This window comes from Primulina eburnea, chromosome 13 (assembly GCF_022965805.1).
Source record: "Primulina eburnea isolate SZY01 chromosome 13, ASM2296580v1, whole genome shotgun sequence".
NCBI lineage: Eukaryota > Viridiplantae > Streptophyta > Magnoliopsida > Lamiales > Gesneriaceae > Primulina > Primulina eburnea.
The window spans coordinates 4,756,430-4,770,839 of NC_133113.1; the positions used below are offsets into that span (position 1 = coordinate 4,756,430).

A 14,410-nucleotide genomic window follows, 5' to 3' on the forward strand; every position below is an offset into this window, starting at 1 on the left:
TTTCAAGTGAGACTCAGAAGTTGAGAAGAGTGAGAGCGGATTCAGTTGGGGCGGTGAAATAAGAGGATTTGTTCTTAGGAAAAAGTGAAATATTAAGTTACAATTCTTTAAAGGTATCGATATTGGTTTTTTTTCCCCGCTGCAAATATTGGCCTTTTAGTGTAACTGTTCAATTATTGGATTTAGTTGACCAAATAGAATGAGAGAGAATAAATTTACAGTAGCAGACGGGCAAGAGTTTTAACGCTCCATTCTGAGTTTAGATCGACATGAACATCCAAAAAAATTCGTCGGAACCCAGTTCTGTTGCGAAAATGGTACGACTTGGTACGTCGCTTAAATCCATAATTTCAATCATGGTCTGAGGGGAATTTGGCTCGGGTCAAACACCGAGCGTACAAAGACCACAAAGCAAATGTTGCAGCATACTTCAACCAATTTTCCACAGAATAATAGGACATGGTTTGATGATTGAATAAACTTCCCGAGTACATAGGCAAAGTATACTCTGAAGTAGCCCAATTTAGGGAAATATCAAATACAAGAAACAAATAGGAGATAGTGTTGCAACCAACTAAAAATCACCAATTTAAAAGGTTTTCACATGTGGTCTTAAATACTTCACATCAAAATACAGACCGTTCCATAAAAACATAAATAAGTAATGGCAACAAAAGCTAATTTAATCCACACACCACAATCATTGTCTATGCAAACAAGAACAAGGAAATCAACCTGCACTCAAGCAGACGCAACACTAGAAATTTACATGCTACAACCACGGAAGAGCACCATGCTCTCTCACTTTATATGCCTCATACGAGAGGCACTTCCCCACTGGCATGCACGGCCTTCACTTGTTTATCGTATTCATCTTCTTCATCATCTTCCTCTTCCTCTTCTATGTCTTCCTCTTTATCGTCGTCCTCTTCACCTCCCCACCCAAAGCCTCCAACCAAGCGAGAGACTGGAGGAGGAGTTTTAGCCTCTTCCACGATTTTCATAATAACCTCCACGGATTGAACGGAAAAGGTTGGGTTTTCTCTATGGTAATACGCACTTTGAGCTGCATCTGTTAATTCTCTAGGTAAATTCTTCAAAAACCATGGGTGTGACTTGATGTCTTTAATCGAGATTCTCTGCATTTAAATCAACTATGAGACAGGTAGCATTTGGCAATCACAATAATAGAAAAAGCAAACAAGAACTTATGTTAATTTTCCAAACGGATTTTAGCCAACAGGTTACACAATTAAAAGCGTTTAATGCTACCACAAATAAATAGCCCTGTCACCAAAAAATATGTACAGAGCATCATAAGAGTTTCCAAAAAATAATGTAAATCTTGATTATGAGAGCACTAGTTGCCACCAAAATAAGTATGATGTTTGTTATTCGGTAAATCAGAAATCAAGAGAGAACATACCCTTGATGGATTGGCAACAAATATGCGAGAAAGGAGGTGCCTACAATCTTGAGATATGTGAACATACTCGGGTATCTTATACTGAATCGCCATGATTCTCTGGTCGAAGGAACAAAATTTATGAGTGTACACTACACAATTAAAACACATCAACTTATAAATAAATCAAAGCCTAGCCACAATGCACAGACTGAAACGAAAACACTTACTTGGATGGTTTTCCTGAAGTTCTTTGGATCATCTTGATCTTCGAAAGGATATGCTCCAACCAGCATGACATATAGAGTCACACCACAAGACCAAACATCGGCCAGCTGGAGAGAAACCAACCAAAGTTAAAGGGATTTCCCACCAATAATTATGCTACATACATGCATGAACACTACATTTGTGCGTACTCAGACAATCTGCGGAGACCAAAAATACAAACAGTTGATATAAAAGTTTTCATGAGAAGAAACGTAAACAAAATTAAACAGCGATACCAACAAACAGTACTAATATGGACCAAATAGAGAATCGCAATAAGATGCTTACCTTTCCATCATATTCTCTTCTAGATAGCACCTCTGGAGCAATATAAGCAGGAGTGCCCACTGTGGATTTGGGTCTCGAATGAAGAAGAGATGACTAAACGATAAAAACAGCATACTACATTAATGTTGTTTCATGCACAAAAGCTACTTCTAACACAAGTGTTATACCAACAATAATCTTTAACTTTGTATACAATTGTGCAAAACCTTTGAGTAACCGAAATCGCATATTTTAAGGCGTGGGGCTGGGCTTCCATCCAATAGGGTATTCTCCAGCTTCAAGTCGCGATGGCATATTTGCTGCATATCAGAAACACAATTAACTAAAATCCAGAGATACATAAAGCAAATTCAAGCATCTAAAAATGAACCAGCACAAATCTTAAGTTTCTCTCACCATAGAGTGGCAGTAATTGACTCCAGATATAAGTTGCTGAAAGAAATACCTCGCCTGAAATTGTAGGAAACTATAGATCATAGTATATTCAAGAGGTAGAAAGTAGAAACAAAACCACATTTCTTCTAATCAGCTGTATCGATTTTTCAAAAGATCAAAGCCCAGTAACTGGTATTAACATACCTCATCTTCACTGAATCTTCCAGCATTGCAGATTCTCTCGAAGAGCTCTCCACCTGCAGCATACTCCATAACAATAGCTAGATGCGTTGGTGTTAAAACCAACTGCAAATCCAAGACCCACAACAGAAAACACCAGAGTTTCAAATCACCGATTAGGATATTAGAAAATTAATAGAAATTCAGGTTTGTTACCTCCTTGAATCGAACTATATTTGGATGCCGAAGTGATCTATGATTAATGATCTCTCGAGCCACGTTCTCATCAATCTAGAACAAAAATCACAAATGACAGTCAAGCTTCTTGATGGTCAAACATCACAACTTCATGGACTACATGTATGACCGTATTAAGTACAAGCTTAGATGTTTAACTGCATAATGAGTAATGTGAATCTAAAGTTTCATATCCACAAACATTACATAACGCCAAATACAAATATCAAGCAATAAAACCATCAACTGACGCAAGAATTTCTGACTGCTGACGAATATCAATAGCGCAAACCTTGTGTCCTCTTTCAATGTATTTCATAGCAACAAGCTCCTTGGTATCCTTTTTCCTCATAAGCCTGGCCACCCCGAAATTTCCAGACCCTATGTCCTTCACAAGCTCGTAATTTTCCATTTTACTCTTATTTAATCCGTCTACTACACCAACCTTCTTAAACTCAAAGCTCTAACCACCAAATTTCAAAAGATCCAAGTTCACTTCACACACCACGACAGATGAATAGAAGAAATCTTAGCTCCGAAAATCGAAAGCTTTACTTAGAAACTCAAACTTTGATGTGATACTTTGAAGATTGAGAAAACCCCCAAAATTGAACGCTGAGAAAAAACAAGAAGAAACTTTAAGCTTCGATTAACTATAATTCAACCTCTATCGAACTGAATTCTTAAGAAAATCCTCCTGTTTGAAAAGGAAAAATGAAACTATCAATCGCAGCACAATATTGGCAAAACTAGGGTTTTCTGACACTGGAAGATTGAAAAATTAGCAGAAATTCACAGGAATCAAAATGGGTTTTCGGAGGAAACTATGAAAATGATTGAATTTATACCTGGGATTTGGAGAAATTTGACGAATTGCTGAATTCTGGAGAATGGCACGTCTTTATTATTCGCCAAAAAGCAATGTCTATGGGGGCATGATCTCAAAAGTGCATCAAGGTTAATAGCATTTTGCCCCTTGAATTATACCCAATGTCCTGAAAAGCCCTCGTAGTATAAATTATATCAGTTCGTCTCCTTTACATTATTTATTATTTGATTTTAGATGATTGTTGATTTCATTCTATTAAAAATTGAAAAGGACAAAGTGCTGATTTGGTTCAAATTCAACCATTGCAAGTCTTGACCAACACAATCGAAAAAACTTTTACATTAAATTGACGTGAGGAATATTAAAATATGCAAGAAACGAGTATATTAAACAAATTGTGTCACGGTTAACAATAATTATAGGACCGAGCGTTTGTCGCTTTACCAAAAGCTATAGCTGGTGGTAATTGTGCAACTCAAATATTTTAAGCCGCACAGCAGCTCAAGCACCACGGTTCGATCGCTCTACCAAGCAAGGACAATTATTGTACCCTCCCTCCCAATAATTGCACTCCTTGCGATCAATGGGAATCGAACACATGATCTTGGCTCTGATACCAATTGTAGGACCGAGCGATTGTCGCTTTACCAAAAGCTATAGATGGTGGTAATGGTGCAACTCAAATATTTTAAACCGAACAGCAGCTCAAGCATCATGGTTCGATCGCTCTACCAAACAAGGACAATTATTATAACCAACAATGATTGCTAGAGAACAAATTATATACTCAAACCAAAGTTTTAAAATCTGAATATAGTACGTGACAATAAAAAAAACACGTATATATATATATATATACATATATATATATATATATATATATATATATCATGTTTGATAATAGTGCTAAGAATTTCTGGCCAGAGTATGAGTCGTGCTTTAAGGAAAAGTGTTTCTTAGTTCCACACACAATGTCATTATGATTACTCAAAGATATATCACAACGTTTTCAAATTCATTTGCAATTGTCGATATATCAATGGTTGCATATTTGATCTAGATATATGAGTTGAAAGCGTCGTAATATACATTAACCATAACCTACAAGTTCAGACACTATGAGTGATACCTATGGGATCATGAGACGATGCTACTAAACGATCTTATCATGATCTGATTTGTACAATCAGACTTGATATATGATGTTCTTGATCAAGGGTTGATGAAAGAAATATGGCTAACTGGGTTAAGCTTGACTAAAGACAAACATTGCCTTGAATCACATGAAGTTATGAATTCACGACTAGTTGTATCTCTGAATATTGAAGGTCAAACAAGTATTAAATTTTGTGTTCTCATTGAAATAAACAAATTCAAAATTTTAATTTTTATTATAGTTTGATAAGATCGAACAGACATCTTATAAAAGAGTTTATAAGCAATTTTTTCATAATTAAACCCGTGATCAAAACGATTTTCTTTAAAAATTGGTTCAACCGATCTGACGAGTAAATCGAAGATTGGACGGAAAACTTTTATACTATTTAAAACAATAATATAATATCATAAATAATATATTTTGAATTCCAAATATCTTAAATGTTTATATATAAATAATAAATATATTTATTTATCAATTTTTAAAATCTTAAAAAACATATATATATAATCCAATATAATTATACATTTTTAAAATCTTAAAAAACATATATATAATCCAATATAATTATACATTTTTTAAAAATAAAAAAATCTAAATAAGGTAATATTTTTAAAATAATATTTTTAATAAAGTTCATGTGACGTCCCGAAAATTTGAGGTCTACTTGAACCACATGTGTGCAATTCATTAAATTCCTTATGTATTTTTATTAAATGGTTTTAATGCATGTTTATTTCATTAATTTGTGTTTTAATTCATTATTTATTTATTTGCATCATTTTAAATTAAACATGCTTATGCGATGCACGTTAAAATGTTTTCTTGAGTTTCATGATTCAGGCGAATATTCGATGCGGGATCGCGAGGAAAAGACCGGTGACGATTTTGGCAATTTTAACGTGGTATTTTATTTTTAAGTTGAGGTTGGGGTATTTTAACTAACTTATTAAGTTGTTAGTATTTTAAATCCAAATTTATCTATCTAGTGATTTAAAAGTTTGAACTTTTAAAGTTAGCATTTTGTGTGTGTTATTTTAATTAAGGGATTTAATTAAGGGTGTGTAGTGAATTATTATTTTATTGACTTGTTAAGGGAGTTAGAATTTTAAATAGCTTGATTAATTATTTAATTAAGCAAATTGTTCCCCTAATTACTCACTCACACACACTTACACGTTTTTACACACACCAAAACACACACATTCAGATTTTATATTTTTAAAAGAGAAAATCCTAGGGTTCTAAGAACCAAGAGCAGCAGCCCCACTCTCTGAAAAGTTCCAGCAACTTTCATGAATTTTATTAGAAGATTTTAGCGCCACGTTCGTCCCGGATCGACCCTCACGCCATCTCCGCTTCGGTATCGTCGTTACGGTATTTTAAATATCAAAAGGCACGTATAATTTGTTCTTTCTGCATCGATCTTGTCATAGTATGCGTCGTGTTATTTTATGCGTGAAAATCCATGTGTGACGTTCGTCGTTTGAGCGGAAAATGGTTTGAATGCGTTTGAAATACTTTTTAGATCTGAAATCTCGTAACTTACTGTTCTGATGAAAACTGCGATTTTTCTGTCGGGATTTTGAGAAAACTTTCAACTAGCAAATTGTAGAAATTTTTGATACCTTCGATTTGATATAAAATTCGAGATTTTTGAATGAAAATTGAGTGAGTTATGATGTTTTTCGTGGGACTGCTCAAACTGCGACTTTTACGAAAATTGTGTTCTTGAAGTTTTTGTTGCAGGCTTCGTTGGGGATCGACGGGTGATCGTTGCTGCGCCTAGGTATGATTAGTATGATGTTGGGATGTTATTTGATACGTCGTATAGTGTCGATAGGCACTCGAATGCGTTAGGAGTCGTGGGAAACGAATTGGTGTCAATTGCTATGCTTTGAATTGTATGTGTTGTAAGGTGAACTCATTGCTTTGGGTGTTTGTACGAATTTGGTTGATGTTATGGCATGCTAAGGTGGGTCTCGGGGTGTCGTTTCATAGTCCGTGTAATCGAGTCTAGGATGTTAAGCAAAGCATGTACAGAAATTTCGTAAGTTCGCGACCACAGTAGGTACACGGACCTGGACACGGACCCTGGCACGGGGTCCGTGCCCCTCCCCTTTCCGAGTTCTCCCTTCACAATAGGTACACGGACCCTGACCCGGACCTATAGACGGGGTCCGTGCCCTTCTTTTTCGACACACACACCAGGCAGTACCTACACGGACCCTTACCCGGACCCTGACACGGGTCCGTGCCTTTGCTTTCCTTCGGTGTCTATTTCCAGAGCCTACACGGACCCCTACACGGATGTAGGTACGGGGTCCGTGTCCTTCGTTTTTGGGAAAAATAATTTAGTATGCTTTGAGGTTAGACGTCATGGTTTAGTGCAAGGATTATCAAGGTCGTGTCATGGGAAATTTTAGAATGTCCTAAGTAATGATTGAACTCGAGAGTAAGTATGATTTCTACGATAAGTTATGCAAGTTAAGTATGCAAATTCATGCTAGTATGTGCAGCAACGGCCCCGATCGAAGTCCAACGAATCCCTCAGCGCCAAGTAAGTATGTAGACGTGCAAGAAAGAAAATATTTTAAGTTTTTGAGGTATGCTAAATGTCTTGTGACCAAATTATGAATGGGTTTGGAAGTCGGTGAACGTGGCCGAGGACCTCTCCACCCTGTTAAATTATGAACGGGTTAGATCATGGTTGAGAAGCGTTAAATTATGAACGGGGACCAACCAGCCCGTTAAATTATGAACGGGGACCTCATGTATGTGGCAGTGGATACGTCCCTGTCAGCCCAGTACTGTGGTTTGTCTGATCAGGCGGTTTATTATGTATGGGTCACTTGCTTTGAAACATCCTCTACGCAAAATGATGAAGTTATGTATGTTCAAGCATGCAGCATGTTTATGAAAAGTTTAAGTTATGGCACGTCGGAGTATGTATGTATGTATGTTCAAGTTTTAATACGCAAGTTCAAGTTTCAAGCTATGTATGTCCTATTTTAAAGTTGTATGCGATTTTATTATTTAATACTCGTTATCCCAGTTTATACGTGTTGAGTCTTTAGACTCACTAGACTTGATCGATGCAGGTGAATATGTTGATGAGGAGACTGGAGGTGGTGACCAAGGGGCAGGCTTGGACTGAGTGGGAGGCTAGACCCGAGGACCGCCTACGTTATTTTAAGATTTTAAGCATGAAAACATCTATACTCTGATTTTATGAGTGGATTGTGATACATTTTGAGACAGCTTTTTCTTTTAGCAAATTTTAATTGTGATGGTTGATTTCAAAGATACTTTATGAATGATGAAGTGACGACCGTATGGATGTTTCTATTAAAGAAAATTTTTAATTTTTCCGCAAATTTTGAGTATGAAAATACGGTTCGTTACAGTTCAAAATCAAAATAATCATATATACATATAGCAAAAAAAATTAAATTAAATAAAAAAATAATTTATTTTGAAGAAAAATAAAAAATATATTTTTAAAAAAAATTAAAATGTGCGAACGATCGGACCGATTCTTGACTGATTTTAATATGTTTTGGTCGATTTTGGCCGGTCCAACCGGTACTTACAAATTTGACCGGTCAAACGGTTTTTCAACACTTTCGGAATGAACTCGTCACCAGTTCTCGGTCGAACCGATCGATCCGATTTAGTCCAATTTAAAATACTCTTTATAAGTATATTTTATATTTGAAATTTGTGAAAGTTAGCTTGACTGGTTCATTTAATGAGAAGAGTAGAACTGTCTAATTTAGTGAAGATATTCCAAAATAGACAACTGTAAAATACGAGTCATTTGCAAATTTGATTTTCGAAATTTCAATTATCATTATAGTAACCAGGTTTTTTCCTCGCCACATTAGCGTTGTCTGATTTTCGATCGAGATTATGATATAGTCGCAATTATTTAATTAGTAAATCTAGAATATGCTAATTAAATATTAAATAATTAGTTATGAATAATGTAAAATTTTCAAGGAATATTATAGAAAAAGTCTATAATTAATTATTTAAATAATTAATAATTATTTAATTATATAATGTATTTTCAACTTTGAAAATAATACATGAAATATTTGACAAAAAGAGAGATACTTGATCTAGAAGAGTTCTAGTACAACTCTAATTAGTATGAAATTAGACAAAAAAAATAGTATAGTTTTTGACAAGGGTAAAAACTCTAAGTAAGTCCTAGTACTATTCTAACTTGGGAGTCTTAAATATGATAATATATGTCAAATTTACAAGTTAGACTTTTTCTCTTATATCACAACCCTAAAATTCGTCCAACTTCTCTTGGAACACACCCATGACCATGACCACCTTTTATGTAACGTGTTCCCGAAAATTTGAAAGTTCACGTGAACCACATGCATGCAAGTTATCAAATTTATTGTGTATTTTAATTTAATTATTTTATTTGCACAAATTGATTATGGTATGTATGTTTACATGTTTAAAATGTAATTTCTACTAGAATGCATAAAAATGTGTTTTTAAAATTTATTCGAGAGGCGATCGAGAAACGGAGACCGGAGACCATACGAGGGAAAATATTTTTATTAAATAATTATTTTAAATTATTTAATATATGATATATTTTAATATGTATTTTCGAAACTTGCACCATGTGTTTTAATTAAAATATAACCCAAAAACCCTCACCATAACCACACAAACACACATGCACACATCACCTAGAAAGCTAGGACTCTTCATCAGCACACACCACACGAAAGTCTTGAAGGATAGTCACGCAAGTTTGAAAAAAAATTCAGCAAGCAATTCTCTCGTCTCTCCGTTAAGCCTAACTCCTCTCATCTAGGGCAACAAGACCACCCTCATAGGACCCCTGGACATGCCTGAACAGCAGCCAGCTGCCCAACCCATCAAGGAAACCCAAAACGAAACCATATCCCCGTAAGATGCACTTTTCGTTCAACCTTGGCTTACCTATGGTCCAGCCCTTATGCAGCCTTGCCTAGGCTCCTAAACCCTCTGAAATTCGTCCTTTTTTATTGACCTAGGATGGCAGCCCATTTATGCACCATATACATGAGTTTTAAATCATACAAACATAAGTTTTTGATAATGGCATGTCAAAAAACGAAAATAAAAGATGTGCATCATGTTTTTCATGCAAGAATGGTTAAATACACATAATATGATGTGAAAGATTTTTGAAAGAAAGTTAAGGCGTGCCTACGATTGAGAACAAGTTGGCGATGCCAGTGGCGGAGCAAGGATTTGAAATCTACCTGGGCTAAATTTTTTCTACAAAAAACAAAATAATCCATAACAATTAAAATCATAACTATGATACAAGTTTATCGTAGTCTCAAAAAAAATTTCATTAACAATATCTTCAATATTTTGGTTATTGAACTCATAAGATTCAGAAACCGACAAAACAGTGACAATGTAATATTATATCTTCATCATCGCCTGCAAGAAAATTTAATGAAGATCAAATAAAACGAATATCTCTAAAACCATTCAATTAATGTGTTATATGATTAAATTAAATATTTATAAACTAAAATATACACAGATAATATGTATAGACATAATCTTACTATTGAAGCTGTTATCTACGATTCTTCAAAGTATAATAATCATCAATTATAGAATCTGAGTCTATATTTGAAGCAAACTCTCTCTCAATATATATAATCATAGAATCTGTCAGAAAACAATCTCTCATTTTACTACGAAAAACTGTTTTAACATGTTTCATAGCCGAAAATGCACGCTCCGTAGTTGCCGTGGAAACATGCAAAGTTAAAACTAGACGGATCTACTTGTCAATCAAATTATAATGTTGCAACTTTTTTGTTTCAAATAACCCTCACAATCTCGAGATAGTGGGCATTTTCTGAAAATCTTCATGACAAACTACATCGAGCTCAAAATGTTATAGCTGACACCTCAAATGATGCATTTCCTATTCAGTGAAGTCCTCGGGATAATACTTCTCAGCGAGAATACAAATCTTGTCAATGTTGAACCATTTAAAATTATGTTTTGATCCAAAGCAGAGCTGAGAATTAGAAGTTTAACTGTCTCATCACTGAATCTAGAGTTTAATTCTTCCAACTGAAAATCTATTGCAACATTAAATATATCATAATGAAAGTGATGTTCAACTGTGATAGTATCTTTTTTCTGGCATGAACGATTAGAATGCTTATAATGAGAACTCATCCCTGGTATATCAGCATCCAATCTTGTGCAAAATGATTTTACATACGAAAGATGAATATCAAAACCATCACTTCTCAATCTCAGGAAAAGTTCTTTAGTCGTAGAGACCAAATCCATTGCACTTATGATATCAAGAGATTTTTGTTGCAAGGCACGGCAAAGCAAATTTGTGATCCCCAAAATTTTATGCATCAAATACAAATAAAAATAAAATCAAAAGACTTCATCACTATTAATGAACCACCAGCTTCCCCGCGCATTGAAGTAGAGGTGTCATCAATGATAATGTTTTCGAGCACATTAATAGTTGCATCATACATATCTATCAATCTGCAAATAGATTCAAAATGGGAGATCCAACGAGTAGTACATGCTCGATGCAAAGTACCAATCTGATTAGTTCCTCGCCCAGTCTCACGTTCACCGGTAACAATAGAACGTGCAATTTCATTAACTTGATAAGATTGTAACTTGGCATTGCGCTTGGAAGAATATGTAACAAGATTGGCAATAGTCGTCAGATTTGAAAAGAAAAGCCATATAGAGATCTCCTTTTCAGCTGCTGAAACTAATGCTAGTTGGAGTCGATTGGCAAAACAATGTACATAATATGCATATTGGCAATCTTCAAGAAATAAAGCTTGCAATCCTTTAAAAGCACCACTCATGTTACTAGCACCATCATACCCTTGACCTCACATATTATGAATTTCTAGATTATATCTAGTGAGTTCTTTCTTGAGTGTTGCAGCTGTGGTGCCATGAACATGTACAATTTGAAAAAAAATCTCCCGCAAAAAACCATGGGCATCAACAAATCTCAAAATTATAGCCATATTTTCTTTGTTAGATACATCTTTCGCTTCATCCACCAAAATACAAAACTTAGAATCTCTAATTTCATCATGAATTTTATTTCTGACTCTATTACCAATAATATGCAAGATTTCTTTTTGAACTTCTTGTGAGGTATATCTTGCATTTCCAGGAGCCTTATCTAAGATAACATCACCAATACTAGCATTCCATTTCCCCAATAGTTTTAACATCTCAATGAAATTACCACGATTTTGGGAATATGAAGATTCATCATGACCTCTCAATCCACATGCTCGCAAACTAAACCAATGGACGCACTGAATTGTTGCTGCAAGCCTTAACCGATTTTTTTGAATATGTTCAGAAGTTTATCGATTCATAACTTTATCTATATGACTAGTGACATTCATCAAATCAACAACATATTTTGAAGATTATTGTGTGTCGAGTTAGAACTTCTCATGTGAGACAAAAAAACATACTTTGCTACATCATTAACGCATTTCTAACTTCTAAACCCTTCAATTGTAAATGTAGATTGTTGTGCTTCACTTAATTCAAAAAAATAGCAGGGAAAACAAAATACTGCATCCTTCTGAGGAGAATACTCTAACCATGAAAACTTTTTAAACCATGTATATTGAAATCGACGATATTGCTTTCCTGATTCAGATCGTGGGTATTCAAACGATTTAGGTTGATATGACCCCATTTTGATATAAGCTCATCTAATTTCATCACGATGATTAACAGGATGTCGCAACATCGAAATAGACAATCCAAGATCTCGTTCAAGGGAAGTTTCATCAAACACAAACTCTTTGAGATTTAGAAGGAGTTTCGGGCTCCTCAATATTAATGGATGCATGAGTCTCGACCCTCTCAGATGATGAAGGATTGTCATTTCTTGGCTGAAAGAATGATAAAATATTGTTTCTCCTCTTTCTCTCTTGATTTGACAGTAAAATAACCTAATATAAAAAAATTATTAAATTTAGATTTGACATGCTCGAGGGACCATTCTATGATTCAAAATACAAACATACGATGAAATCCAGAAGTGTGACCACATAACACGCACTAACGACACAATCAACTATTGATATGTTGAAATTGTGAATTGAAACAGCAGAAAGTATCCAATAATTTAAAGTATTTCCTTGCCTTGCTAACCATTGTTCTCACAAAATATCAATTCAAGTCACAAGTGTACCTTACATCAAATTCTAAAAATACTCACGAATATAAAATTGTACCAATGAATTCACAAGAAATGTTCCTAACATCCAAATCCTACACTACAGTAACAGATGTAGCTGGTTGTGAATTTCCTAGAGAATTTCCAATTTACACATCAATAGCACCACAAGAGAATTTCCATTTGCAAATAAAAGTGTGTGCATTATAATGATAAAACTCGATGCAGTTACAATAGAGGTCTCAGCTGCACTACAACATAAAAATCTTCTCTTTGAATCCTTCATTTTTCATTTGTTTGTTATCCTTCGGATTATCCCCTCTGCTGCCATATATTAACATGGTCTAAAAAATAGTTCAGGATTAGTTGGGATCCTACCACACATGCTTCCACAGTTCCACTAAACAAGAACATGGTTCACGAAACATTAAAAAAATGAGAGCAAAAAATAATATTCTAGGGAACATGCCATGAATTAATAAACAAACATCACAATAATGGATATATGGAATCTTTCAAATTCGAAAAACAAAAAAGAATCAAATATGAACTCAGAACAAAGCAAGAAGCACGGTTATCTTGAGTACTCGCGACGGTGGTTGCCGGTCGGAATTCCGGGATAAGGTGGCGCGACGGGCGGGCGGCTCACGGCTGATGCTAGGAGAGTAGATGAGCGACACGATGGTTGGGACTTGGCAGGAGGTTTTGACAATTTTTTTTGTAAAGATGTTTGTCTTCAATTTTTTTTTCATTTGCAATATCAAACAATATGGATTTTGGACCTGAGAAATCATTTTTTAAGCCCATTTTGATAACCATTTATTAGTTGCAATTTGGACCATTGGGTTGGACCAATAGTAACTGGGCTGGACCAAAACTAATACATACTAATTAAAAAAAATTTGGGCCACCCGACAAGTCTCCCTCCACCTTTGGGCAATGCGAAGGACGTTGGTGGAGAGACTGGGGAGTTGCTGCGTTTTTTGCCCTCAAAGTTCACGCGCAACCTTCAAGGTGTGGTGTGTGGGCGTTTTTGTGTGCTGCTGGAATAGCCCTATGAGAGTCCTAGTATCTTGAGGTGTGCGTGAGTTTAATTGTGAGTGGTTAGGGTTTAGGACCTTATTTATTAATTAAATACAAGAGCAATCTTAGGCCCATTAATCATGGAATACTAAGCCCATTAAGTAATATTCAAAATATTTTGTTAAGTGAAGTTTATGAAAATATTAGTCGAGATCTCGAAAAGTTCGTGTTTTCATCGAAAATCAAATACCGTTTAAAAATACGACTCGACGCATAAAAACACCTCATTTTCGAAAATTCCATTTAAAATACACCAAACATTAAACAATTAAAAATATTTATTTAACACAAAAAATTTCCTTTATATGTTCCCCGGTTTCCGATCCTCGATCGCATCTC

At 35.0% G+C, this 14,410-nt stretch overlaps 2 protein-coding genes across 4 annotated transcripts; both read right to left on the reverse strand.

The window, feature by feature from the left end:
* Positions 1-559: 559 nt before the first annotated feature.
* Positions 560-3,724, reverse strand: LOC140809353 (serine/threonine-protein kinase SAPK7-like). Of its 3 annotated transcripts, none has more exons than XM_073166949.1 (10): positions 3,604-3,724; positions 3,048-3,370; positions 2,735-2,809; positions 2,543-2,644; positions 2,360-2,413; positions 2,170-2,262; positions 1,964-2,056; positions 1,636-1,740; positions 1,427-1,525; positions 560-1,139 (listed from the first exon to the last, which is right to left on the reverse strand). In XM_073166949.1, exons 2-10 carry the CDS (start codon positions 3,165-3,167, stop codon positions 816-818), a joined length of 1,065 nt encoding a protein of 354 aa, XP_073023050.1. In that variant the 5' UTR covers positions 3,168-3,370; positions 3,604-3,724; the 3' UTR covers positions 560-815. The 3 variants fall into 3 exon arrangements, with proteins under 3 accessions (XP_073023050.1, XP_073023049.1, XP_073023048.1); XM_073166948.1 differs by having other exon boundaries at positions 3,048-3,452; positions 3,604-3,715; XM_073166947.1 differs by lacking the exon at positions 3,604-3,724 and having other exon boundaries at positions 3,048-3,594.
* A 7,572-nt stretch (positions 3,725-11,296) lies between these two features.
* On the reverse strand, positions 11,297-12,020 carry LOC140810217 (uncharacterized). The gene is made up of 3 exons (XM_073168089.1): positions 11,774-12,020; positions 11,360-11,659; positions 11,297-11,301 (listed from the first exon to the last, which is right to left on the reverse strand). Exons 1-3 carry the CDS (start codon positions 12,018-12,020, stop codon positions 11,297-11,299), a joined length of 552 nt encoding a protein of 183 aa, XP_073024190.1.
* Between the last annotated feature and the right edge of the window lie 2,390 nt (positions 12,021-14,410).

What these genes read in the sequence shown, in the direction of transcription:
- LOC140809353 (XM_073166949.1), bottom strand. Translation starts at nt 3,167, where the DNA reads ATGGAAAATTACGAGCTTGTGAAGGACATAGGGTCTGGAAATTTCGGG. An exon ending in ACATTGAAAGAGGACACAAG is followed by an intron (nt 2,810 to 3,047) that starts GTTTGCGCTATT and finishes TTTTTGTTCTAG; the next exon opens with ATTGATGAGAACGTGGCTCG. An exon ending in GAAGAGAATATGATGGAAAG is followed by an intron (nt 1,741 to 1,963) that starts GTAAGCATCTTA and finishes GTTTCTCTCCAG; the next exon opens with CTGGCCGATGTTTGGTCTTG.
- LOC140810217 (XM_073168089.1), bottom strand. Translation starts at nt 12,020, where the DNA reads ATGTTAAAACTATTGGGGAAATGGAATGCTAGTATTGGTGATGTTATC. An exon ending in GAGATTTGTTGATGCCCATG is followed by an intron (nt 11,660 to 11,773) that starts GTTTTTTGCGGG and finishes TGTGAGGTCAAG; the next exon opens with GGTATGATGGTGCTAGTAAC.